Raw genomic sequence first — 23,879 nt, 5'->3', positions numbered from 1 at the left:
GCCGTCTTTTTCCCGACCGATAAATGGTAGCACTCTTATTAGCAATCTATACATCTTTTCTATCTCTCCTCCAACGAGAAAACAACATCCTTGTGGGCCTTAGGGTCGTATGGTTCGATCAGAAACTTGGAAAACAGCTTCAAATTATGAACACCACGGATCTCGTTTCCGAGTAGAGGCATCTTGACAAGATGGTAGTCTTCATAGAGCTCGTCCATCTGGTCGAGGTACTTGCGTTGCATCTTCCATCTGGACTGACAACGCTTGCATTGATCATCATCTGCGAACAGCAACTGGTTCACCACAATCGAGTTGACATCCATATGGTATTTGGTCAAATCTTGAATGAGTCTTTCAGTCTCATACAGCGACAAAAACTCCGAAATACACACGCAGACGAATGTAGTGAGGTCAGGATCCTGGAACTGCTTGTTCACCTCAGTCACCTGCGTCTTGATCTCGGCTAGCTTGTTGAACATTTCCGTCTTTTGGTCCCCACCCATCATGTTGAGTAGAGGTCCTAATCTCCCACTGATTTCATTAAATTTGCCCAGTAATTTTTCCAACGTGGATGGCAATTGCAGGAACCTCAACGTGTGTCCCGTAGGAGCAGTATCAAAAACAATAGTGTCGTACTTGATCACCGACGAATCTTCATTTTTCTGATTCTTGATATGCTTCAGGACCTCCATGAATGAGAACGCCTCGTCAATACCTGGAATAGAGCCCGTGACTTCGCTCATCATGCCATTCAGTGGGTCGTTCTGATCCATACCAGAACCGTTGTTGGCAATGAATTCCTCCAATGATGACGATGGATCGATCTCCATGCACGACAAATTTGAGATCCCTTCCACCACTCTGGCGTCCTTGCCAAACTTTTGATCGAACGCGTCAGACAAATTGTGAGCAGGATCGGTCGAAATAAGCAGGTAGTTCTTGGCTGGATTATGGAGGGCAAGTTGGATGGCAATGGACGAAGACGTCGTCGTTTTTCCGACACCTCCTTTTCCTCCGACAAAAATCCATTTCAGACTTTCGTGGGTCACTATATCTTTAAGGCTTGGTTCGACTTCGAAATCAGACATTTATGGAAATTTAAAGAATAAAAAATTACTGTATTTTTGAGCTTTAGTTTATTTTTTTTAGCGAGAAACTGAAGAGTATTTATTATGCAATTATTATTTGTTCATGAAAAACCGTTTCGTTTGCTTGACGACCTCGCTCAATTCTCCGTCACGCTCAATGCGTTTCTTGATCCAGCCAGATAGCTTCGTCTGGATATATGGTCGTTCATACCGGACATCAATCAGGTAAATCACAGAGTAATCTCTGATATTTCTGATAGCCCGCCCCACACTTTGATTCACCGCCTTCATACAGATGTTCTCATAGAACTCGCGCGCATGCGCTAGTGCATCCTCGCGAGATCCTCCCATCTCGATCGTTTTCGACTCCACGTATTTTCTCTTGGCTATCAGATCACCACTCATTAAATTTGGAAAAGGGAGGCCCACCATCGCCACCGCACGCGCGAGCTCGTCCGAAAAATTGATCCCCTCCGACATTTTTCCTCCCACAACGGCAAACAAAACAGCTCCCCTGCGCTCAAGTATGCACTGAGAATAGTTTTGCAACACCTTATCCACCGAGTTCTCCCTTGACTCTGTATAAATAGTTTTGACCTGGTTGATACGGTGATAGTGCCCGCTCTTTTTCCACAATTCTACTAGCTGGTCCAAGTACTTGTAGCTGGGAAAAAACACAACCATTCCATCAGGCACGACTGCAACCATTTCCAAGATCGTATCGCCAAGTGCATTGATCATTTTCTTATCGTTCCTCTTATCGAACGAAAATTCAAACTCCACCTCCTGACGCCTCTTCACCACATAAACATCCAAATTTGAAGCCGGAATGATGTGGTCACAGCTGAAATGCTTGATCTGTTTGGATTCGACGTAGGGGACTAGGAAATTGGTAAAATCGGAAATTGGCTCCATTGTTCCTCCTGTAAGTATCACACACTTGCTCTCCTCAACAATATCCCTAAATGCTTCGCTGGGATCCAAAAGAAGATACTTCATGGCAATTCCGTCAGAGGAATCCCTATCGTAGAACAATTTACCACTATTCGAGGGATTGGAGAGACACTCTAGAAAGGATCGAATCTTGAAGAGTATCGGCGTTCCAGCTTTGTGATTTTCGTTAATCTTTTCCATATAGCTCTCTATTTTATATGCGATTTTGGACTTGGTCAAATACGTCTCTAAGGAGTGAAAATTCAGCAGATCGCCAGTGGTATCGTCAAAGATGGAAGTCACGTTGATTTCTGTTCCTGATGTCTTTTCGCCATCCTTCATCAAAAATTTGGCCAGTATAGTGATCATTTTACTGAGCTTGGCAAGATTGATTCTGTTTCCTGCATTCAATCGGGAAGCAAACTTTGTGGTGTAGCTCTTGAGCGCCTTGCGAACCTTTAACAACTCGTCAAGAGAGATAGTTGCAGAGTTGAGCGAAGATATCGTATCCAGCAAATTATGGGCCTCATCTATTACCACAATGCTGTTTTTCAAATCCAGCCCGAGAACCTGTCTGGTCGATTTTTGAAGCAAGAGCTGGTACGGCATGGACACAATTTCGGCAATTTCCATGCCTCGTCGCAAACTGTAATAAGGACACACTCTGTAGTGAGAGCCTATCTCGTGCAACTCCTCAATGTCTCGAATTTCAGAAAAGGTGAGGTCGCGAAACTGAGTGGTGAGATCTTCGGTTTCTGGCCTTGGCATATAGCTGCACCCCTTCCCTCCGTCTTTCTTCCTTTGTAACTCCAGACAAGCTTCATTGATCTGCTGGACGTCTTTTAAAGAGCTCACTTTTTCGTTAATGCAGAGCTGTTTTCTGGACCCTAATGCCAGATACTTTGTTTTCTCCTCGACACTTTCCAAAGAGGACGGAAAATGGGTGAGTCTCAATTGCTGTCCAAACTGGCTCAGCTGCGAATGTGTCCGCGAAGAAAAGAATATTTTGCTGTCACAACGATTGATTTTCGACGCTTTGTCACTTGTATCCGGCCTGCCTTCCACCTGAGCCAGGAGCTGCTTTATTTCGTTAGCCATTTTTGTGTTTCTATCCTCTGAAGTTTCGTCCTCAAAATAATCCTCGGGAACAAGATCTTCCTCCTTAATCACCTTTCTTTGCTTGCGAGTAGGTACTTTCTCTTTGATCTTATTCTCAATTGCTTTGCCTTGGGTCTTGGCCAGCTCGTCGAGATGACGCTCGTATTCGCGAGCCTCAGCAACCATCCGTCCAACTATTTTCTCACGGTATGCCTGGCGAACCCATTCAGGCTCGTCATCGTCATCATCGTCGATGATGGCGTTCTGCCGCTGCTTCAGCTCGCGTAACCACGTCATTGTCGAACAGATGATAGATAGAGTCTTACCCGTTCCTGTTGGGCTCTCGAAAATGCCGACTTTATAATTTCCTGTGAGACTGTCATAGATTGCCTCCATGAGCTTCACCTGGACATCATAAGGGGTATACGGGTGATTGAATCGTCGTTCATGGATCACCACTTCCCCCATGCACGCGAAAAAATCAAAGAATTTTTTTTTCTATCTAATCCACACTCATATCTCCAGTCGAAATGTCGGACTCGCCCTCCGAGTCGTCTTTTTGTTTTCCCGTCTCTGCATTAGTATTCTCATCTTCTTGGTCGCGCTCGTTCTTGGTCCGTTTGACAAGTCTGTCGTCCTCTGGCTCTGAAACCAACCGTTTGGGAGATGCCTCCGTAGTCGCGTCCTGTGCTGCCAAAGCGCGCATTTCATCAATCCAGCCGATGGGACTCATTTGTATAGAACTCGATTCCTCAGGAGGCAGCTCAGCGTTTGATTCCGTAGTGTTCCTGGAACCATACTCTGCTAAATGCTGGTTGATCTCCTCAATGGATGTTTGCACAAGTATGCTACGCTCCAAAGCTCTCAAATATTTCAATGCACTCACCTCGTTTTCGTGTGTTTCTGTCGACACGTTTCCAGATTGATAATAATTGTTATCTGCTTCAATGACTGTTTCGTCATTGGTCACTGTGTTACGAATGGTTGTTTTGAACTCATGAAGTCGCGTCTTCAAGCCTCGCGTTGGCTCGAACCCTGGTGATTTCAGAAGCAGTGTTTCTGTGAGATGGTGAATGGTGAAAGGCGGAGAAGTGGGGAAGTCCGACTCTAGTCTACTCTCCAAGCGAGCAATAAACTTCTCAATTGACTCGCCAGTAGAGTCAAAGGGAGTGCGAGCCACGTAAGAGACGTCTGCATGGTATACCTCGACTACGACGGCTTTTATAAGAGCCCCGATCAATGGGACCACTTCTGGCCATGGTATGCTCTGGTTCTCCTCCTTATAGTCCTGGTCAACTAGAATCTGACCTAGAGCATTCTGAAGCGGCTCTATTGGTCAGCAATTTTATTAACAATACGTACCAGGTGCTAGTTGTAGAGGCTCCATATAATAAATATATACTATAAATTAGTTTTTCACATTCAATTTATGTTCACAAGAGCAATTAGGACTTTAGCCAACATGCCAAAAATACAGAAATCTGAACAGGAATGGCGCGCGATTCTTGATCCTGAGCAGTTCGCTGTTCTGCGCCAGAAAGGGACAGAAAGACCATACGTGGGCAAGTACACAAACTTTAAAGGCAAAGGTATCTACAATTGTGCAGGTTGCAATGCGCCACTGTACGAATCAAGCACCAAATTTGACAGCCATTGTGGATGGCCGGCTTTTTATCAGGCTCTTCCAGGCGCGCTGATCACGGAGGAGGACAACTCTCACGGCATGAAGAGAATCGAGATCATGTGCGCTTCCTGCGGTGGCCACCTAGGACATATATTCAAAGGAGAAGGTTACAACACTCCCACGGACGAACGACATTGTGTTAATTCCATTAGTTTGAAATTCGACCCCAAGGACGATGTTAATTCTGACGCTATATATACTAAATAAGGTCTAATCACAACTTGGAATCAGGCCTATCATTAGTAAGGAGAAAAAATTCACACTTACGACAACGCGTCAAAGGATTGTAGCTGAATTTTGTATCCGTCCGGATCTGTCAACAGAGCAGTCTCCTTCAAGTCTGGGTTTTCGCCAAACTTTGTGATCCATTTAGCCTTGTCGCCAATTTTGTCAATGACAGATTTAACATCCTTGTACGAGACGGCAATGTGATCAAAACCAACAACCTTGTCAGTGTCCTTGTCAAAGACATAGTAGCCGGCGAACGAGTCGTCGGATTCGGTTCCATAGTTGTGAGTGAGTTCAATAATGGACTGTCTGGCAGATTGTGGCATTGGTTGCTCCTTGTTCTCAACATACGAGTCGTCCTCGAAGCCAAGGAAATACAAGGTAAATTGAGCCTCTGGGAAGTCTCTCGTGCTGAAGATCTTCATTCCCAGCAGATCGCGGTAGAATTTGAGAGATACCTTGGGGTCCTTGACTCTGATCATGGTATGGTTCATTCTGTACGCAATTGGATTGATGGTGGTTGCCGTGTCCAGAGCGTTCTCGATCAGCTCAACCCAGTATCCATCCGGATCCAAAATGAAAGCAATGTTCTTTTGTCTTCCATCTTGGAGCCTTTTTTTGAAGTTCACTCCCTTAGCAAGGAAATCTTCCTGGGCCTTGGCAATATTGTTAACCGAGACACACAGATGGCCGAATCCTTTATATGGTTCCGAGTTTCCGTCGTAAACCTTGGCATTGGAGTTCTTAAGCTCACGCAGCTCGACCACTCCGTCTCTCTGGGCCAGTGGTTGGCCTGCATGTGGGTGGCCAACGCTGTCGAACGCAACAAAGACTGAAGTATACTTTGCAGTCTCCAATTGCTTGATTGCCTTCATGGCAAAAGTGTTGGTGTACCAACCAACAGACTTGGCCAAATTCGAAACGTGCAAACAGGTGTGATTAGTGAACATGGAGATGAAAAAGATTTCGGAGAAGAAGACTTCGGAGAAAATATTTTCTTCTATATTCGAATCTTACTAATCATGCCTTTACAGACACCTGTCAACCAGTTCATGGTTGCAGACAACACCGAAACGGCAGGTTGTCAACAGGCAGTGAGAAATATATGTGAGCTCATCGAAACCAATCAAGTTACGCTTCTAGAGTTCATTCGTGGTCTAGGTACACATCTCACGGATGATTCCAACGTTATCAGGACCAGAGCCATCACCCTTCTCAGTTCTGTTTTGGGCAACCTAAACAGGAAAAAGATGTATGCCAAAGACGTCCAGGTGCTGCTGGATTTTTATTTGTCGAAGCTTGATGACGAGCCTTGCTTGAGAGAAGTGCTCAAGGGTCTGAGCTCGCTTGTTTTGATGAGCCAATTCGATCCTAACTTAATCCCTCACCTACTAGGCTTCCTGGTGGAAAAATACTCCCCATTGGGCAAGTTAGCTAGCGTAAGGTACTTTGGATTTGAGGTTTTGGATTCTGTGCTGTCTGCCCACTTGGCAGCGGCAAAACAATACAACGATGAAATTATAAAAACATACTTGCACGTTTCCAAGAATGAAAAGGACCCCAAAAATTTGCTGCTGTCGTTCAAGTTGTCAGCGCTGATTGCACAGAATTTCGACATCAGTAAGTTCTCTGAGGATATGTTTGATGCCGTGTTCTGCTATTTCCCTATCTCTTTCAGGGCCCCAGCGAACGACCCGTATAAAATCACTGGAGACCAGCTTAAACAGACACTCCGCAACTGTCTCAGTGCCAGCGACCTCTATGCCAAAGACGCGTTTCCCAATCTACTTGAGAAGCTCTCGGCTACCTCTCCAACTGTCAAACTTGACGTTCTTGTGACACTTAATCAATGCGTCGAGAAATACTCAACAGCAACAGTGGAAGAATACTGGATCACATTGTGGAATTCCCTCAAATACGAGATTTTACATAACGAGCTTGCTTCTGTTGAGACACTGACACAGTTGTTCACGTACTATGAGAACTCAGAAAATGAAGATGAACGGATCATTCCTGCAGTCTTGAAGATCTTCCAATCGTTGAGCAAGAAATTGCAAAACGTGGACGAGGATCTAAACATCAAGGATTATCTTTATGTGATAATGGACGAGCTGGCGAAGAATATCAAGAATCACGATGATAATAAGTCCAAGCAGTCCACGGTAATTTTAGCTGCTATATGCGCGGCTAATATCAATGTTTACAATCTGCTTATTCCCCAAGTGATGCCCCTTCTATTGGTATCGGATGATTTGACAATCAAAACCCAAAGACAAATATTGACAAACGTCTCTTTCATGATTGACAGCTATTATATTCTCTTCAACGAGAAAGAAGAATCAATTCACCCCAACAATCCAATGTATGAGTTTAAAGACGATCTTCTGATGCTATTCAATAAAGCTTTATTGTCGACATCGAAGGTTGAGGTGTCACTCAGATGTTTAGCCGTGAAACTTGTGGCCAAGGTCGTCTCACTGAATTTCTTCCTTGCCGATCAGGAAGCTCAATTGATCACTCAACTTGTGACAGATGTTCTCCTAGAAGATGACAACAGTGTGACGGAAAAACAAATACTTCAGTGCTTCAAGTCGTTATCCGTAAGCTACCCATCAGCCGTGCTTGAGATAACTGTTCCAAAGTTATTCTCGTTCCTTCCAGAAGACGACACGGATTTGGATCTATTAAACACCAAGTCTCGTGTGCTTGATATACTGGTTTCCATTTCGGAGTCAAAGCTGGTTATCGACTCTGTTATGTTGCGGCTTGTTGGAAAGATCGAAATTTTGATCAAGTCAGCGTCCCAAAATTATGTCCGATCAGTGTTATTGACCTTATGCAAGATTTCTGACAAATTGAATGCCAAGGATTCCACGAACGACAACATGAGACGCCTAGTCCCGCGGCTCTTTTATGTCATTCTTGACACTGACAAAACTAATACCGATGAAGTGGTTCTGGAATATACAGGACGTGTTGCTAAAAAGATTTTGCTGCAAACAGACACCTCTCAGCACGAGGAGATTTTGCGCGACGCAATCGATTTGTTTATTAACGGCAAGCCTACACCTCTTGTTGCCAAACAGTTATCGAAACCGCTGGATATCATCAACGGAAACCAGCTGCCTTTCATTATTTTCACTAAAATTATTTCGGCAGTCGATAAAAATGTGAAGTTTCCAATTGAGAGCTCGTCTTTCCTTGATCTACTGTTCAAGGCGAACCATTCGACGGTGCAGTTCTCAAGATTATCAGTGTTGCAATGCATCTCGCTTGTTGTCAATAAGTGGGTTGACGACTCCGAATACCTGGCTGCAATCCTGGGAGACTTTAAGAAAGCCTTGATTGACTCTTCCAACCCCGTTAAGGAACGAGCCAACACCTTGGAGGTGCTCATTTGGGTTGGAAAAGCTCTGATCATGAAACAACACGCATGCGCTCAAGCATACGAAGAGTATCTTCTCTCTTTATTTGACAGTGAAGAGCTTCACATGTTTACGCCCAAGATTCTCGAAATACTGGTTGCAGACGTGGAATGCTACCAGCAGTTTAAGAAAGCTGGCCCTTTCAATAAGCCTACTGTTTTCAATGTGAATGTGCGCTTGCTCTACAAACAGAAACTTTTCAATACAGTGCTGCCCTTACTGGTCTCCAAATATGAGTCCACAAAGAACCAGACGTATTTATTGGCATTGTCACTCATGCTCAAATATGTCGACAAGTCAATTATTATTCCGCATGTTGAGACCCTACTACCACTTGTTTTGAGGTCACTGAGCACCGATTCCAACGTCATTGTAACTGCATCGTTATCCATCTTAACCATAGCAGTCAACGAATCAGACGAATCTGTTTCTCGTCACTTATCGACTGTCATACCGAATTTACTGGAAATTGTCAACAAGCACAAGAATGAAGCGGTGAAACGAAACGCGCTGGAATGCTTGCTTTCACTGACAAAGTTTGATTTGCATCTATTAGTTCCTTACAAACACGATATCATCACGCGACTTGTCAAAGTTCTGGATGACCCAAAGCGATCAATTCGCCGACTGGCCTGCGATTGTAGACAGGCATATTATGAGCTGGGAGTGCCTCGTCAATGATTACAGACCGTCGAATTTCCTGATCCCATGCTCCTGCGTGTGTGCTTTTTGCTTCTTGGTCTCTTTTTTCATCTGTTTTTTCCGTTTTTTAGGCGGCTCCTCGTCAGAGTCTTCCAGCTGAGCAAGAAGCTTTTCCTTGATTTCGATCAAAGGCACAATGGGCCTGTCATCGTTAGAGTCGGAGTTTTCTGAAGATGAGTCTGAATCTGAATCTGAGTCTATTTCTTCTTCAAACGACGCAGACGAAACGTCAGGCTCGTTGCCAGACCCTTCGTCATCACCAAAACCTGTCCATTCCTCCTCCTCCTCTGAACTGAGGTCTTCACTTTTAGCAGTCTCGTCGATCTCTTCCTCATCCTCCTCGTCGCTGCTTGAGTCGACATCCCCAGTTTCCCTCCATATAGTTAATCTATCCATGCCCGCACTTATCAATCTGTACTCATGATCCAGGTCCAAATATGACACCTCGTCAGTCTCACTGTGCGCTCTTTTCTCAACCACCTTTCCCGATCTGATGTTAACCCTCGAGACGGTTCCGTCAAACGAACCCACCCAAAAATGATCACCCTCGCTATCCAGCGCAGAAATAAGAGACTCGACAGGCTCCTTGCTGATGCGGACTCTGGAGATTTGGTCCGCAAAATCGTTCATTTCAGGCCTCCACACAGTGACCACACCTTCTCCCATTCCACAGAGCATGGTATTGGGATTAGTAGGATCCAACCATGCAGAACATAAGAGCTCGTCTTCTTGGTCTTCACTTTGGTGCAGAGGTTGGTCTTTCCTGATGTCTATATGCGAGAGAGTCGTGGACCCGGTAGTGACAAACTGATAATCAGATTTTGGCACGTAGTGGCTTATAGAATTGACTGCATCCTCGTGAACTTTTTTTATTTGGTATGTTTGCTTCAGTGTGTTGGAGTCAAGACAGAGAACGTCACCATCTTCCGTTCCCACTATCAGAAAATTTTTATTAGGAACAGTCAAGATCTTGGTGATGTTCGAAGCAAGGATTTCTGACTTTGCGACCACCACGCCTGTTTCCGCTTTGGCTTTTTTTATCTGCTTGTCGAGACCAGCGGAGTACACATACTCACCATTTGTGTCGAATATAATGGATCTGCAACTACCCTGGTGACGCTTTGTGCGCCATCCAATAGTGACACAGTCTGATCCTTGAAGCTCCTTAGCTCTGACATCGATCTGTGCGCATCCTTTGTCTGCAGAGTGAAATATGTGATTTTCCAACTTTTCAACGTCATATTTCAGCAACTTGACTTGTCCAGTGCCGGAACCAACAACAAGAGCATTTTTGCTTGGATGTGCACTAAAGCTGAAGAGGGGATCGGTGCCAAAGTCGAGGTTCACCAAGGGAACTGGAACTGATTTTACCATGGCTATGTGTGTGAAATATAATTTTTTTTAGATCTAATTTGGCTGTGCTCGTAGACCCAATTAACTTATAAAAAATATGGATCAAAACATATAAAGCAGAGAACCATGTAGCTTCGCAAGAACACGCAAAGGCCATGTAGTGTAATCACAAAATGACACACTTCTTCTTTCTCTCTCTCTTCTCCTTTGTCTCCAGAGCGGCTCTGGTGGCGGTTTCAAAAACTTCTCTCACACCTTGATTCAGCTTGGCGGAGCACTCAAGGTATGTCAGGGCCTTAATCTTCTCAGCAACGGCTTGTCCCTCACTGGTAGAGACAGGCGCCTGGTTCAACTGTGCCAATCTCTCGATTGTTCTTGGATCATTTCTCAAATCGATTTTGCATCCAACAAGAATCATTGGAACATCTTGGCAGAAGTGCAAAACTTCGCTAATCCACTTCTCCTGAACGTTATCCAAAGTGTCTGGAGAGTCCACCGAAAAACATATCAAAATGACGTTGGAATCTGGGTACGAGAGTGGTCTGAGACGATCGTAGTCTTCTTGGCCGGCGGTATCCCAAAGAGCCAGCTCAACTCTTCTGCCATCAACTTCGACATCGGCAACGTAGTTCTCAAACACCGTTGGGACGTAAACTTCTGGGAAAGCACCTTTAGAAAAAACGATCAACAAACACGTTTTACCGCAGGCACCGTCACCGACGATAACCAGCTTTTTCCTGATCTCTGCTAGTCCGGCCATCTTGTGCGCGTTAGTATATGATATTTTTTGCGGGCAGGTGGATTATGAACACAAAGGGGAAAGACTCTTTTTGGTGGCTGTCGATCTTTTGTTTGTATTTCCAACTTTCCATGTGACGCTGTCATTTTATTACACGGCATGACATGGCTTATTCTGAAATGGGTGGTGCACGTTATAAATTCTCAACTAGATCCGTCCACCGATCTGTCCACCCGAAACATCGACTGCTTGATCCAGTTCGTAGCCATGCGTGTCATGATCTCTGAACTGTTGCTTCTAGTGCAACACACGCAAAGAAACAGATCTGTTGAAATCAACCCCTTTCACAATCTCGGTATTCGCGACATACAACTCCGCCACCATTGAGCAAAACTTTTGTGTTCTCACTCTCTTCCTGGAACGTACGCTTGTAGATCGCCCGCTGAATGCTACTCACCTCTTCTTACTCACAATTAAAGCAAACAAAGTCTGAAAATGGTTTGCGCGAGTTCTTTTCTTTTTACATAGGAGGGCGTGTGCCAAAAATTCCAACCCCGTACAACTCCGTGCAAGGATGTTGGCAGCACCTACTTAACCTCGTTCAGAAACTGCTGGTACTTTGACGTTTGATGAATTCCGCATTCGGTCTTGGCTTTGCCCTTCCATCTTCCAGCACGCTCATCCTCTCCATCGGCAACCGGCTCTGTCGAGTGCCAATCTCCAATCGATTTGTACCCAAGATCTAGCAACTCATTGTAGGGCACATTATGCTCCTTGATGTAACTTTCAACCATCTTAAAATCCCAGCTTGCAAGAGGACTGATTTTGATCACATTAAGATTGGTGTCAATTTCAATGATGGGTAGTTGCGAACGTGCCCCTCCTTGTGACCTTCTTCTTCCGGTGAACACGGCCTTGATCTTCAATTCTTTATATGCTCTCTGGAGAGGTTCCACCTTAGCCAGAAAATCGTACTTGAGTTCGTCCTTAGACCAGAGCTCGTCGCCGTGTTTTTGCTGGAACTCCTCAGCGGTATCGCAGTCCTTAGGTTTATATATATGAAGCTTGAATTTTGGGTATTTAGCCCTGACCTTTGCTATGAGATCGTGAGTTTGGGGAAAGTGGTATAGGGTATCAATGAATACCAAATCCACAGGGTCCAAATCCAATTTATCCAACATATCGAGGATACAAAGTCCTGTCAAACCAAAGGCTGTTGTTTGGAACAAGTTGGGGAATGAGACAATAGACCATTGCAAGATTTCTTGTGGTTTGAGCTTTGCCAGCATCTTATTGAGATGCTGAAGCTGGTACTCTGTGATTACGATGTCTTCCGTCATTAGTAATAGTACTGCTGAGCTTGATTTTCCAGTGATAGTTTTTTTTTTTGATTTATAATATTTATTGGTGATGTCATGTGATGCGACGCGTCGATCGACAGATTTTCCTAGAAACCAATTTGATTTAGCTAATGACTACTGAACTTGCCAATCCTATCATAGAATCGCCGCTGGCAGCAGTGGAAGCCGAGCTCTCCTCAATAATTGAAACACTGATACATCTCGGAGTTCAAGTGCACGATTTCCAGGGCACAGAGGAGGCCAAAATTGGGCTCTCGAACAATATCAACAAGCTCATTAGTCAACTGCAGTCCATCTCGTCGAAAAAGGATCTGCAGGATATTTCTATCCCATTAGAGATTGTGAATTACATTGAAGACGGACGCAATCCGGACATATACACGCGAGAGTTTGTTGATGTGGTGCGAAAGATCAACCAATATTTGTACGGAAAATCGATTGCTTTCCAAGAATTTCGAGACATTTTGAGTGCCAAAATCAAATCTGAGTTCCCCGACCTAGAGCAAGAAGTCGAGAGCATCAGGTTGAAGACCAATGTAAAGGATGTCTCTTCATAGATATGTGTTGGTGTAAAGGTGTACGGTTGAATATATGTCGAAAAAATTTTCGATTTACTAGTGGTATTTCCAGTCAAGCATGTTAACGAGAGCATTAAGATTGATAGTGCGGACTAGGAGCCTGCCCAAAAGACAGCTCCGCTGGTACAGCGACTCGCCCCTCGATATTGAAAAGGAATATGGAAATATCATCGAGCAGATTGGGTATGATGATGATGGATTCCTTCTGAAGGATAGCTTCTACACCGAGAAAACGTTCCAGAACTCGAAGTTCTATCAGCACATGCAGAAGGTCCGCGCCGAGCAGGAACGTCTGATTGACCTAAAATTGAGACTTCTTGCGAAACAGAACGAAGTAGACGTCGAGGAACTGCGTAAACAATTAGACGAGAGAGTGCAAGCACAGGTTAGCCAGGCCCAGAAATCCCAGCAAGCTATAAATGACAACATTGCATCTTTTGAAAGACAAATGAGCTTGCCCTTCAAAGTGGACCTTGTTGGTGATATGCTCAAAATGCTGCAATTCGAGTCCGATGATCTGGAGAGTTCCCCAGTGTACCAATTTTTGGTGAAAACCGATGCTCCCTTGGCGCAGGATCTACGTTCTCAGCTGTTGCGTGGTGTTTCTGCAGAGCAGAAAAAACAGCTGGAATCACGCTTAAGTCATGGAACCTGGTCAGAAGACAAGAGACGACAATTGCAAGAGCTGATTAAAAAAAGATACGTCGAGTTCGTGAACTACAAACAAAAGAAGGATACCGAGCCCATCTCGATCAACGAGATATTTGACATTATGGATAGGTATTCTAGTTTTGAGCAAAGCGATCTCTACGAAATCCTACGTGAAATTGATCCAAGATTTGGAACACTTTATGCAGAAGTTCGGACTCTTGCGGAGGGAGATGAACGAAAATTACGTTACATCCAACTGAACAGATTACTTGCCGACGAGACCTCCGGAATTTGGAAAGTTTTGAATGACCTGGACAGCCGTGAATTCAAGGCTGTCAAAAATGTCCTTGAAGACGAACGTGCAAAATTCGAGCCATTGGGTGCAGAAACCTTGGTGGCATATGCGCGTATTGCCGAGAAAGATGAGGATCTGGAGATATTCGATTCCATTGACGAATCTCTGGGTGTTTTCCTGCAAAAAGCTCGCGACAACGAGAATGACGAAAGAGTCGTTGCTGAAGTGCACGACATATTGACCACCGAGGGACCATTGAAGGACTTTTTGGAAGACACCAAGAGCGAACAATATCAGAGGCTGCAGGCCAAAGTTAACAAAGCAAGGATTAAATACCAGAAAGAGGTTGTGCTGAATCCGCTAATTAAGGAGATCAGGAGCCTTGCCAAAGAAGACCAGTCTAAATTAAGTCCCGAAGTGGCTCAGATAAACAAGTACTATGATCTTTTCATCCAAACAATGCACGAGTTGGAGCAGGAGCTGAAAAATGATGAGTATGAGCCACTTTCCTCGAAAGTACACCTGGAAGCACCACATCTTCTTGACCGTGAACCAACTCCCCAACAGCTCGCCGAGGCTCAGAAAATAAACCGTTCAAGAAGATACGAGGCTGAAGATGACACCCTCCGGTTCTGTGCTCACATGATTATGCACGGAGGTAAAAGACAGCGGGCAAGAAGATACATAAACCAAGCCCTATATCTGGTTTATCTTGAAACTAGGGAGAACCCTGTGGAAATTTTGAAGCAGGTTCTAGACACTGTGGCTCCATTGGTGGTGACACGCGTTGTGAAAACTGGATTTGCCAAGAACTACTCTATTCCTGCCGCCTTGACTCCTAGACAGCGGATGCGTACTGGGTTCAAATGGATTTTGGAGGCCAGTGATAGCCGTGCTTCAAACGACTTCCCTGTGCGTCTTGCCGAAGAAATCATGAACGTTTACAGAGGAAACTCGAAATTGCTTGAGAAGAAGATCTCTTTGCACAAACAAGCTATTGCTGTCCGATCTTACCTGAAGCTATGATTGTATATAGAAACCAAAGGTGTGGATTTTTCGCCTCTGCACTGCCTAGAAATACTTTTTTTTTCCATTTTTCTCTGTTTTTTTTTCTTTTGGAAACCATGAGTGAGCCTCAAGAAGACAAAGATTACGATCGCTCGATCAAAGACGACGTTATTTATGAGATCCGTGAAACACCACAATTCAACGAGACACGGGCTCTGATAATCGCCAACCTTAGGCAGCCTTTTGACAACCAAGAATTCCAGGATTTATTGAATGAACAAGCAGCGAAAACCAACTCGACTATAGAGCGCGCATGGCTCAATAACCGCAGAAGCCACTGCATCGTGATAGTATCGGACGTTGCTGGTGCGGTTTCGATCCAGAAGAATCTAAATGGAACCAAATTTCCTAAAGAAGATACAAACCAAGAGGACGGAGTTGCTAGGCACCCGTTGTACATTGATTTTATTCCCGTGAAGGCTACAGAGCATTGGATTGACCAGGAAAATAAAGGGCCTAGAGATGCTGTGTGGAAGGTCTCATACGTAAAACAGCCTTCCAAACAGCAAGAAGGCCAAGAATTCCTCGTTGCCACTCATAAGATGCTCAATTATCCTAATAAGACTTTTGGATACAAATCTTCTTCAAGATACAGAGGCAGGGGAGGTTACAGAAGCAGAGCAAGGGGCGGCTATAGAGGCTATAGAGACTATGACTATAGATACGCTCCATACAGAAGGGACTATGATTATCATGATTACCCAGATAGACACACAGAAAGAGAAAGACCGCTAGAATGGCGCAACTAGCGAATAATGGAATAATAACCAGATTCGGTTTCATATTTATTAATGAATCTTCAGGCCTGCCAAAGGCTATAAATAATGTTACACAGTCCATTCTGTTCCGTCTCCACCACATATAGTCCGTAGAGGGCCAGCCAGGTACCTGCGCTCAGAAGCCCCATTGCTAGCTTGTGCCATATACCGTAAACTCTCAGTGGAATGTAGTCAATAATACAGCTTTGGAAGCCGGCTTTGCAATGCCACAGAAGCAACATCCCCATGCCTGCATCAACAAGTGGATACTCCACGCCACCAACAAACGGCGCCAACATCAGCGGAGCCATCCCCAATGTCACGATTCTTTCGTAGGCCCAATGATACGAGCCGTGGTATTCATTGGGAGCAGGCGGCACGTAAGCGTCGTTGACGGTTCCGACAATATTTCCTGGTGGCTGCGGTTTGAGCTTCAAGTCCTCAAGCTTCACACGCGGAAGTCTCGGAAATTTGAACGAGAGCGGGCGAGAAAACTGCGATTTGATGGGAAGCATCATGATTTAGAGAGTTGGCACAAAAAAAAATTTAGCTAATGAGAGTGCTAGGATTTCGAATATTTGAACACGAGCAGCCAGTGATTTCGAAACTATATTATTTCCATTCCGCAGGGACAGCAACTTCGTTGTGGTCGCTGAAAGGGTCGAACTCGTTAATCTCAGACCGGTATGACTGAGAAGTGCCTGTGGCAGGTGCAACGCTCGACTCTCTTCTCTCGCTGTTGATGGTCTCGTAATCTGCAAGCGAGTCAGTCTCTCCGCCATCTCGCGGCTCAGCCATCTCTTCGTAAAGTTGTAGGGCCCGCACCAAGTCATCATTACACTTGAGCAAAGCCCCTAGGAGCTCCTCTTTATTGACTAGCTGCAAATATCTCAAAATCTTTCTTCTGATGGCTCTGCAGTTGTCGAAATCCCTGTTCGCCTTGGCCGAGTGGATAGAGAGTTCATCGGGTTCCAGTGTTTTGAGGGTATTTGTTAGCGTTGTTGAGAGAACGTTGGCTTCGGCAATCGTCTGGTATATCCTGGGAGTCTCTTTTTCGTAGTTAATCTGCGGAATCCTGTACTTTTTATCAAGTTCCCGATTTGTCAATGAAGACACCAACCGCGAAGCACTTCTGGAAGAGCCGTGACGTCTGCTATGTGAACTATCATCCGACTCGTTTTCAGGCGTCTCATAAACCTCCTCAAATGGGGTTTCATCAGCCTCGTCGTTCATGAAGTCTGGAACTTTCCGTTTAGGTTTCACAGCTCGTGCCACTGATGCGGAAGAGGCAAGCGAAAAAAGACCTCCTGCGTTCCCTGTTCTGGCATGCTCGTTTCGCCAACCAACAGCCAGCTGTGTGGCACGTTTGCGAATACGTGGGTCGACCCCTGACACTTCGGGACGGGTCACAATGATGTACTTGAGGCGGTCGAGCAGCTTTGAGTCATGGTACAATTGGTTCAATTCTGTACCACCATTAGCGACCAGAAGTTCTAGAAGCTTCAACGCATTGTACTGTTCCTTGAATGAGCCGTATTTCAATTTTTTGCGAATTGCCCTGGCCACCTCTACAGGACCAGGCTCCAAAGAATTACGCTGCAAACGGATGGCTTCAAGCAGTTCAGGAAGATCCATTTCCATGCACGCATCCTCTGAATCCAAAGGAGACAATTCAATGGTTCTGTTTGCCAGAGTTGTGACGGCAGTGTACGAATGGTTGTCCAGGAAGCCCATGAGGAGATAAGGAAAAAATGAAATTAATGTGAGACACCACAATTACACCAAAATAAAACAGGAGATTATAATATAACTAGCTATATACTGTGAATATTGTAAAGTCAACGGCAATCTAAATAGCGCCAGCCTTTTTCAGCTTCTCCTTCAACTTGGATTCGCCCAGAGATTGCAGTTCGGAGTTGCCTCCGATGTGCTCGCCGCCAATGAAGATATTTGGCACGGTTCTTTGTCCCGTAATCTCCTGAAGAGCATCCTGCATTTCGTCACCATCTTCAATGGTGTTGAGCTCTATAATAAACAGGTCGTTTTTGACGATCGAGCTCAAAGTCCTCTTGGCAGCCGAACAGTATGGACAGTAGGTCTTGGAGGCAACGAAGACCTTGTGAGAAGCAATGAGTTTCTGAACTTTTTCGATAGCTTCCTTAGACATCGGAGTAGAAAAAAATCTTCGAAACAGCAACTTGAATGAATAGATGGCAAATAATGCGATCAAAATATTAGTAAACATGTTGAGCCATTTTTTCCGATCCCCAGTATTTTTTACATCAATCCACTCTTCTTCAAATTCTGCTGAATAATCATGTCTGTGATTGCGGTCAGCACAAACTTCATCGACTCCGTGTCTGTGGCGCAAGTGCGGTGGACATAGATCGGCTTGTTTGCCCGGTTGAGACTCAAAAAGAGCTTCTCGAAGTACTGTAAGGCATCCTCCAGATCGTTGGTTTTACCCTTATAATCGGGGAAGTATTTGCGGAGAGGCGAACGCCGCAGTTTATCTTCAAGCAAGTCTACCTTGTTCAGGAAGAGAATAAACGGAGTATTGGCAAACCACTTACTGTTGCACAGACTCTCAAAAAGCATTATTGCCTCGTGCATTCTGTTCACCCGCTCGTCCTCAAACAGCATCTGGTCGTATTCGCTAACGGCAAGAACGAAAAGTGCGCACGTAATATCCTGGAAGCAGTGGATCCATTTTTTCCGCTCGGATCGCTGCCCACCTGCGTCCAGAATTTTGAACTTGGTATCGTTCAGTAAGAAGTTAGTCTCTGTGATTCCTGTGGTTTTGATCCTCCCTTTCAAGATGTCCTCGTCCGTGCACAGATAATCCTCTTGCGCATACAAGTGGGCGTGTTCGAAATAGTAGGCCGCGGATCCTTCGAGCTGGAACAGATGGTTTTTCTGAAAACACGTCTGAATGCCGTCGTCGTTCTGCCACAGCTTTTGGATCGCCTCAGCAATTTCAGCCTTGGAGAAATCAATCTCGTTTCTGCCCGACAACTCATATAGTCCTGGTATAACCTCCTCGGATTCCTCTTGATCGCCTTCGATTTCGATTGTTCCTTCCCATCCAGCATTGGCCTTACCGGTGCTCATCATCTTGCGTTTGGCTGCTCCGTTTTCGCTGTACTTGAGCACGTAATTCTTCAGAAATGAGACTCCGCCAGCCTTCGAAGCATCAATACTGTCCAGTGCTTTATACGCTAGCACTTTCTTTTTGAACTGATTGAGCTCGGTGCCTGGAAGGTCGCATTTTAGTGGAATGCCCAGTTTTCTAGCTTGGATTATAAGAGTCTGCATAGACCCCACGGTGTCGGCCCAGATCACGTTTGCGTAGAGCATACGTTCCTGGCTTGTGAATCCACCTTTGTGCAACAGTTTCATCTGCTTGAGAACAGTACTCTTACCGCTTTCTCCTGCTCCAAGTAACAAAAGTTTGACCTGGTTCTTCTCTGTCTGCTGGCTCTGCATGAGCATCTGCTCGACTTTGGAGTTTTGGAGCTTCTCCAGATACTCTGGATCGTTCTCGTTGATGGAGGAGCTGGCATTGCAGCCCATTTGCAAATATCAGACAGAGAACTTTCTCCCTGAATCTGTCTCCCTATTTACTACACCAGCTCTGAAACATTAACAATAAGCAGCCTGGATTCTGAAACAAATTTGTGCGTCAGCCGCAGAGCCAGCGTGTGGTTATTTTTTTCTAATTCCATTTTTTTATTGAGCATTACTTAGTCTCGGTATCACTCCAAATGTTGTAGGTGCGGTAAGAGAATAGTGGGATCGTTCGGTTTCACCATGTCCACCTTGTCCAGCATCAGTTTTTGGCAAAGCTGGCTCTCGTCCTGTCTCGAAAGCGTATCATCTGCATATTGGTAGTTGGTAATAATGTCCATCCCGTACCCCAAAGTCGAATATGGGTAATTCTCTGAACTTTCCAGAACCAAGGCTAGGGGTGACGACTTCTCAATCAGTTCCGGCTTTGCTTCTATTATGATGGTTTGATTCAAACAGGAATCCAGAGACATCGGCCGCTCTTGTCTGTTTACTTTCTGAGCCTTATTCTCGTTGTTCATTATCGACGAGTAATCGTTCAAATTTGTGAAATCCGGTTTCACTTCGCGCGGAATCCTACGCCTCGGCGCCAGGCCGTTGGCCTGAAGTGCAGCGTTAAGCGATATATCGTTGATGATGGTGGTAAAAAGATGTGACCCAGGAAGGGTACTTTTTTTTCCTGGCGCAAAGTTGGGGGTCCTTTCTGAAGTCGGGCGCAGCGACCTGGATGAAGGCTTTGGGTTCTCTACTAGCTCTCGTTTCAAAATGGCTTTGAAAGGCCGGAAAACTGTTGTAGAAGCGTTGGTTACGTCCGAAATTGCCCGCCTGCCAATGCTGGGTCTATCGATATCGCGCAAAAGCGACTCCCCAAACACCGACCCTGAATCGGGCTCATCATACTGCAGATACTGCGTCGGCAGTGAGATCGAGACCTTTCTGGGAGGTTTTGTTGATGGCGGTGGCGGTGGCGGCTCATTTTCTTGTTCAAGTGGGGGAGTCTTGATGAACTTCTTTCGTTTGGCTCTGAATGGTAAAAATCTAGCAAATGATCGGTCTCTTCGAGGATGGCCCAATCCTTGCGGATCAAGCTGCTGCTGTGCTACCATGCCTTCTTCCTGGTCCCGCATTTGTTGTGCTTCGTCAACAGGTGTACTCTCTAGGTTGTGAGGCTTTTCTGTTGCAAGCTCATCAACTAGCTCTTCGTCAGATTCTGCATCCGCTGTCTCATTTATCTCGTTCTTTGGCGGAGCGTCAAGCTTCTCGACGACTCGTAGATAATAACTGTTATCCAGACGCCAAGATTCGGGCTTCTCGTTGGTTTCGCTATGTTTCTGATGCGGCTCACTCCGACCTAATCCCAGAAGCTTGATTGTTTGTCTTAATCGTTCGTGACGTTTGGCCAATTCACTGATGGGAACCCCAAGGTGTAGACCAGTATCTTTGTCAATACCTAACGAGATCAAATACGCGGCAAACTCGGCATTTCGAAGAGATATCAAAGGCATGTTTTTCAGCCGCCTGGTAAGAATATTCGGATGTTTCTCAGGGTCTCTTCTTCCTCCCCCGCTATTCCACCAATGGTGGAAATGCACTCTCAGCTCCAACAGCTTGCATTGAAGCTGTGACAGATGATAGTGAGTGGACATGAGAGAAAAGAAAATTTTGGCGGTTAAAATTAGCTTTAGGAGCGTAGCTGACGAAAACTTTTTTCCACCAGTTCCTTCAGTGTCTCATAGCTCACAATGAGACAACTCATTTCATCCGGTGACACCAGCAGAATAGTCTCTTTGCTCCCGGCATCGAGTTTATTCAGACAATTGATCGCATGAGTTAGATCTAATACAGGCTTCCCATTTTCGTCCACTTGATGGAATACGTAGTCACGGAATAGCTTGATTGGGTAGCGCTCGCCAGTCTCAGACCATGACCCGTCTTTCACAAACTCGGGACGGTCGCATATAAAATCTAATTTGGCGAAAAGACGAACGAGACGTGCATTTTCAACTTCACGCGATAGACATGCCTCCATGTAATCCGCAGAATCTTGCACACCATTCATAACCGAGAGTATTTCTGGAGCAATGAGCTGCTGTAGTTGGTCAAGCGAGACCTCGTTTCCAATGAGCTTCTTGAGAACATCCTTTAATTTGTCAGAAACCGTTAGTTTAGGAATCCCTTCTTCCGCACTGAGGTTCTGCACTTTGGCGAAAACAAGAGATTTTGCCAAATCGTAAATCAAAATACCCATTCCCTGTATGTCGCGCGCTTGAAGTTCTTTGAAGCTTTCTGTTGGGCCCTCTTTGGATGAGGCCTCTAATATATCGTACACCCCGCAGGCAGACAGCCTTATGCGGCCCTTGTTGGTCACTATTATTTTTGTTGGATCGAACACCCTCACAGCCAAACCTGCTTTATGAACCTCGCTCACTGCGTTTGTGAGTTGCACCAAGTAGTTCCATAATAATGGTTCTGTAATCAGCTCTGGATCCTTGTCTCCTATTTTGAAGAAATGAGCCTCCAACAAATTTCGCGACATCGGATAGTAATCGTATATGAGTATCAAAGAGTTGTCGCCAAATGCACGCGTAGTCATCACTTCGTATAACTTAACCACGTTGGCGCAGTTCAGAGATCGCCATTTGTTCACAGAACGGAAACACGATTCAGAGGAAATAGGGACGTTTTCCAGTCGTCTCATAGTGTACAGTTTTCCATCTAGATTCGACATGACTTTATAAACCGACGACATGTATCCAAACGATTTTGCGCTTGTTTCAAATTTCTGGTCTATGGGACAGAGGCTGTGGTATTGGTTAACGTGAATAGGAAGGCCAGATTGTGTAGCAGAAATGGTTCTGAGCGATTCCTCATTCTTTTTCTGTATCTCTTCTCTCAGGTCGTTTGGAATAAAAAGATCGGCAACGGTTCTTTCATGCGGCTTGAGGTGGTGCTGGATGTGGGGAGGGGGCTGGCCAGCATACAAATGGTAGTTGATCGGGAATGGGTTCGTTTGCTGGTAAAACGGCTCTTGCTCGGCAGCTGAGTGCGTTGGGTCGCCAATTGGCATCCCGGGCGTGAAAATCGGGGCAGACTGAGGGTCGAATGGAACACCTGCCGAAGCCGGAGCGGCAACGTTTGCCGATGGAGAGAAGCTGGGGATGTCGTCCAGCTTCGACGATAGGTCAGCAAACTTGTTTACAAGCGATCCTGTCGGCGTGAACGAAGGAGTATCGATGTTGAACTTCTTGCGCGCCCCGGAATCCGCTGTATCGGATTGCACTGCCAAAGGTGAGGAGCCAAGAATACTCGGCTTGGAAGGCGTGACGCCGGCCTTGGCTCCCAAAAAGCTGTCTGAGGATAGCGTGGTCGATGCAGACATTGGTTCTGATATTGGCTTCACGGCCTGCGGAGTGGATTTGACCTCGCTTCCATTTTTCTTGGAGGGATCGTCGTGGTTGAAGGAACAGCCTTTTTTCTCCCATTTGCAAAAGCCATGTATTTTTATGTTTCTGCACGGAATGGTTTTGGCCCATTCGTATTGAGTGCCTCCGTTGCTCATGTTGGGGAGAAGACGTATGAGAAAATTGCTCAGAGATTACGTTGGCTGTTGTTTTTATTATTTGATAAGTTTTTTGTTCAAAGGATTAGGTAAGAGATTGACATATCATTCACGTGACCAGCTTCGCCTTGATTATGCATCGACCAAAAGGCGACTAGTACTTCCAGATAATACACTCATAAAATCTCTTGCCACAATGTCCATTTCGACCTCTCTGATCTATCATACTTACGGAGCGGCTTGTGGCGATTCTGAACCAATTGCGCTGAGCGGTTGAGAGAGGAGCATAATAGTAAGTTTATCGGATTATTAGTTCACGATTTGCCCCGTATTGAGCTTTTTGTGTTTTTACACTCTTTTCAAGCGTATCAGATTCCGTGCATTGTAGCATTATCTATAATTTAATCGTAGCTTTTTGCTGATATACAGTTATTACAGCCACAAGCAAATGAAAGAAGCTATTCTAGGTAGATGAAAAAAGAAATCTACCATTCCTCTGTGCTTTGCCCGTGATGAAATCGTCATACACGAGACGCTACCGCTTGTCCTTTATTGACTCAAAATCCGGTTTATCAAAATATATACAAGCTAGCGTTCAAAGCTTTGCTTTCTTTTGGCACTTCTCCCAACTAATAAGGTCCCAATGGATCGGAACTCAGTAACCACAACGTCAAGAACAGCTTCAAAGTCTTTTAAATTTGCTCAGCTGCTACGCAAAACAATAGGCTACGCAACACAATTGCATTAAGGACTCCAATTGTCTTTCTCTAAAGCATTTAAAGGAGAGAACTG

The 23,879-nt window shown here is 45.1% G+C and overlaps 17 protein-coding genes across 17 annotated transcripts; 4 read left to right on the top strand and 13 right to left on the bottom strand.

Annotated features, from left to right (window-relative positions):
* Positions 1-34: 34 nt before the first annotated feature.
* OGAPODRAFT_16175 (uncharacterized protein) lies at positions 35-1,074 on the bottom strand. The gene has a single exon (XM_018354234.1). The coding sequence runs from the start codon at positions 828-830 to the stop codon at positions 60-62; it is 771 nt and encodes a 256-aa protein (XP_018211448.1). The 5' UTR covers positions 831-1,074; the 3' UTR covers positions 35-59.
* Positions 1,075-1,161: 87 nt separating this feature from the next.
* On the bottom strand, positions 1,162-3,594 carry OGAPODRAFT_16174 (uncharacterized protein). The gene has a single exon (XM_018354233.1). It carries the CDS (start codon positions 2,787-2,789, stop codon positions 1,182-1,184), a length of 1,608 nt encoding a protein of 535 aa, XP_018211447.1. The 5' UTR covers positions 2,790-3,594; the 3' UTR covers positions 1,162-1,181.
* Positions 3,595-3,621: 27 nt separating this feature from the next.
* Positions 3,622-4,506, bottom strand: OGAPODRAFT_76062 (uncharacterized protein; the record flags this gene model as incomplete). The annotated part of the gene is made up of 2 exons (XM_018356120.1): positions 3,622-4,448; positions 4,482-4,506. 2 exons carry the CDS (start codon positions 4,504-4,506, stop codon positions 3,622-3,624), a joined length of 852 nt encoding a protein of 283 aa, XP_018211446.1.
* A 61-nt stretch (positions 4,507-4,567) lies between these two features.
* OGAPODRAFT_16173 (uncharacterized protein) lies at positions 4,568-5,928 on the bottom strand. Its single transcript, XM_018354232.1, has one exon. It carries the CDS (start codon positions 5,904-5,906, stop codon positions 5,067-5,069), a length of 840 nt encoding a protein of 279 aa, XP_018211445.1. The 5' UTR covers positions 5,907-5,928; the 3' UTR covers positions 4,568-5,066.
* On the top strand, positions 4,568-5,932 carry OGAPODRAFT_82154 (uncharacterized protein). Its single transcript, XM_018356595.1, has one exon. The coding sequence runs from the start codon at positions 4,582-4,584 to the stop codon at positions 5,008-5,010; it is 429 nt and encodes a 142-aa protein (XP_018211444.1). The 5' UTR covers positions 4,568-4,581; the 3' UTR covers positions 5,011-5,932.
* Positions 5,933-6,039: 107 nt separating this feature from the next.
* OGAPODRAFT_16171 (uncharacterized protein) lies at positions 6,040-10,524 on the top strand (the record flags this gene model as incomplete). Its single annotated transcript, XM_018354231.1, has 1 exon — positions 6,040-10,524. A coding segment is annotated over one exon (2,559 nt), but the record flags the coding sequence as incomplete, so codon positions are not given.
* On the bottom strand, positions 9,138-10,532 carry OGAPODRAFT_99352 (uncharacterized protein; the record flags this gene model as incomplete). Its single annotated transcript, XM_018358083.1, has 2 exons — positions 9,138-9,349; positions 9,464-10,532. 2 exons carry the CDS (start codon positions 10,530-10,532, stop codon positions 9,138-9,140), a joined length of 1,281 nt encoding a protein of 426 aa, XP_018211442.1.
* Positions 10,533-10,579: 47 nt separating this feature from the next.
* OGAPODRAFT_16169 (RHO1 protein) lies at positions 10,580-11,692 on the bottom strand. Its single transcript, XM_018354230.1, has one exon. The coding sequence runs from the start codon at positions 11,269-11,271 to the stop codon at positions 10,678-10,680; it is 594 nt and encodes a 197-aa protein (XP_018211441.1). The 5' UTR covers positions 11,272-11,692; the 3' UTR covers positions 10,580-10,677.
* A 54-nt stretch (positions 11,693-11,746) lies between these two features.
* On the bottom strand, positions 11,747-12,582 carry OGAPODRAFT_16168 (uncharacterized protein). Its single transcript, XM_018354229.1, has one exon. The coding sequence runs from the start codon at positions 12,537-12,539 to the stop codon at positions 11,838-11,840; it is 702 nt and encodes a 233-aa protein (XP_018211440.1). The 5' UTR covers positions 12,540-12,582; the 3' UTR covers positions 11,747-11,837.
* Positions 12,583-14,684: 2,102 nt separating this feature from the next.
* Positions 14,685-15,161, top strand: OGAPODRAFT_38004 (uncharacterized protein; the record flags this gene model as incomplete). The annotated part of the gene is made up of 1 exon (XM_018355351.2): positions 14,685-15,161. A coding segment is annotated over one exon (477 nt), but the record flags the coding sequence as incomplete, so codon positions are not given.
* A 98-nt stretch (positions 15,162-15,259) lies between these two features.
* Positions 15,260-15,952, top strand: OGAPODRAFT_93502 (uncharacterized protein; the record flags this gene model as incomplete). Its single annotated transcript, XM_018357357.1, has 1 exon — positions 15,260-15,952. The coding sequence occupies one exon, from the start codon at positions 15,260-15,262 to the stop codon at positions 15,950-15,952; it is 693 nt and encodes a 230-aa protein (XP_018211438.1).
* Positions 15,953-15,976: 24 nt separating this feature from the next.
* On the bottom strand, positions 15,977-17,692 carry OGAPODRAFT_16167 (uncharacterized protein). Its single transcript, XM_018354228.1, has one exon. It carries the CDS (start codon positions 17,594-17,596, stop codon positions 16,574-16,576), a length of 1,023 nt encoding a protein of 340 aa, XP_018211436.1. The 5' UTR covers positions 17,597-17,692; the 3' UTR covers positions 15,977-16,573.
* Positions 16,003-16,476, bottom strand: OGAPODRAFT_7791 (uncharacterized protein; the record flags this gene model as incomplete). Its single annotated transcript, XM_018356394.1, has 1 exon — positions 16,003-16,476. The coding sequence occupies one exon, from the start codon at positions 16,474-16,476 to the stop codon at positions 16,003-16,005; it is 474 nt and encodes a 157-aa protein (XP_018211437.1).
* A 62-nt stretch (positions 17,693-17,754) lies between the features above and the next one.
* On the bottom strand, positions 17,755-18,211 carry OGAPODRAFT_16166 (uncharacterized protein). Its single transcript, XM_018354227.1, has one exon. It carries the CDS (start codon positions 18,204-18,206, stop codon positions 17,811-17,813), a length of 396 nt encoding a protein of 131 aa, XP_018211435.1. The 5' UTR covers positions 18,207-18,211; the 3' UTR covers positions 17,755-17,810.
* Positions 18,212-18,238: 27 nt separating this feature from the next.
* On the bottom strand, positions 18,239-19,534 carry OGAPODRAFT_12530 (uncharacterized protein; the record flags this gene model as incomplete). Its single annotated transcript, XM_018353323.1, has 1 exon — positions 18,239-19,534. One exon carries the CDS (start codon positions 19,532-19,534, stop codon positions 18,239-18,241), a length of 1,296 nt encoding a protein of 431 aa, XP_018211434.1.
* A 228-nt stretch (positions 19,535-19,762) lies between these two features.
* On the bottom strand, positions 19,763-22,399 carry OGAPODRAFT_16165 (uncharacterized protein; the record flags this gene model as incomplete). The annotated part of the gene is made up of 1 exon (XM_018354226.1): positions 19,763-22,399. A coding segment is annotated over exon 1 (1,243 nt), but the record flags the coding sequence as incomplete, so codon positions are not given.
* Positions 19,763-23,087, bottom strand: OGAPODRAFT_93497 (uncharacterized protein; the record flags this gene model as incomplete). The annotated part of the gene is made up of 1 exon (XM_018357356.1): positions 19,763-23,087. The coding sequence occupies one exon, from the start codon at positions 23,085-23,087 to the stop codon at positions 21,210-21,212; it is 1,878 nt and encodes a 625-aa protein (XP_018211432.1). The 3' UTR covers positions 19,763-21,209.
* Between the last annotated feature and the right edge of the window lie 792 nt (positions 23,088-23,879).

This window comes from Ogataea polymorpha, assembly GCF_001664045.1.
Source record: "Ogataea polymorpha strain NCYC 495 leu1.1 chromosome Unknown OGAPOscaffold_3, whole genome shotgun sequence".
Taxonomy (NCBI): Eukaryota; Fungi; Ascomycota; class Pichiomycetes; order Pichiales; family Pichiaceae; genus Ogataea; species Ogataea polymorpha.
Note: the sequence above shows the minus strand (reverse complement) of the source record. Positions and strands in the feature narration are given on the sequence as shown.

Coding starts and splice junctions, on each gene's coding strand:
- OGAPODRAFT_16168 (XM_018354229.1), bottom strand. CDS start 12,539: ATGCTGGCAAAGCTCAAACCACAAGAAATCTTGCAATGGTCTATTGTC.
- OGAPODRAFT_16175 (XM_018354234.1), bottom strand. CDS start 830: ATGGAGATCGATCCATCGTCATCATTGGAGGAATTCATTGCCAACAAC.
- OGAPODRAFT_16167 (XM_018354228.1), bottom strand. CDS start 17,596: ATGGATCTTCCTGAACTGCTTGAAGCCATCCGTTTGCAGCGTAATTCT.
- OGAPODRAFT_16166 (XM_018354227.1), bottom strand. CDS start 18,206: ATGTTTACTAATATTTTGATCGCATTATTTGCCATCTATTCATTCAAG.
- OGAPODRAFT_82154 (XM_018356595.1), top strand. CDS start 4,582: ATGCCAAAAATACAGAAATCTGAACAGGAATGGCGCGCGATTCTTGAT.
- OGAPODRAFT_16174 (XM_018354233.1), bottom strand. CDS start 2,789: ATGCCAAGGCCAGAAACCGAAGATCTCACCACTCAGTTTCGCGACCTC.
- OGAPODRAFT_16173 (XM_018354232.1), bottom strand. CDS start 5,906: ATGAAGGCAATCAAGCAATTGGAGACTGCAAAGTATACTTCAGTCTTT.
- OGAPODRAFT_16169 (XM_018354230.1), bottom strand. CDS start 11,271: ATGGCCGGACTAGCAGAGATCAGGAAAAAGCTGGTTATCGTCGGTGAC.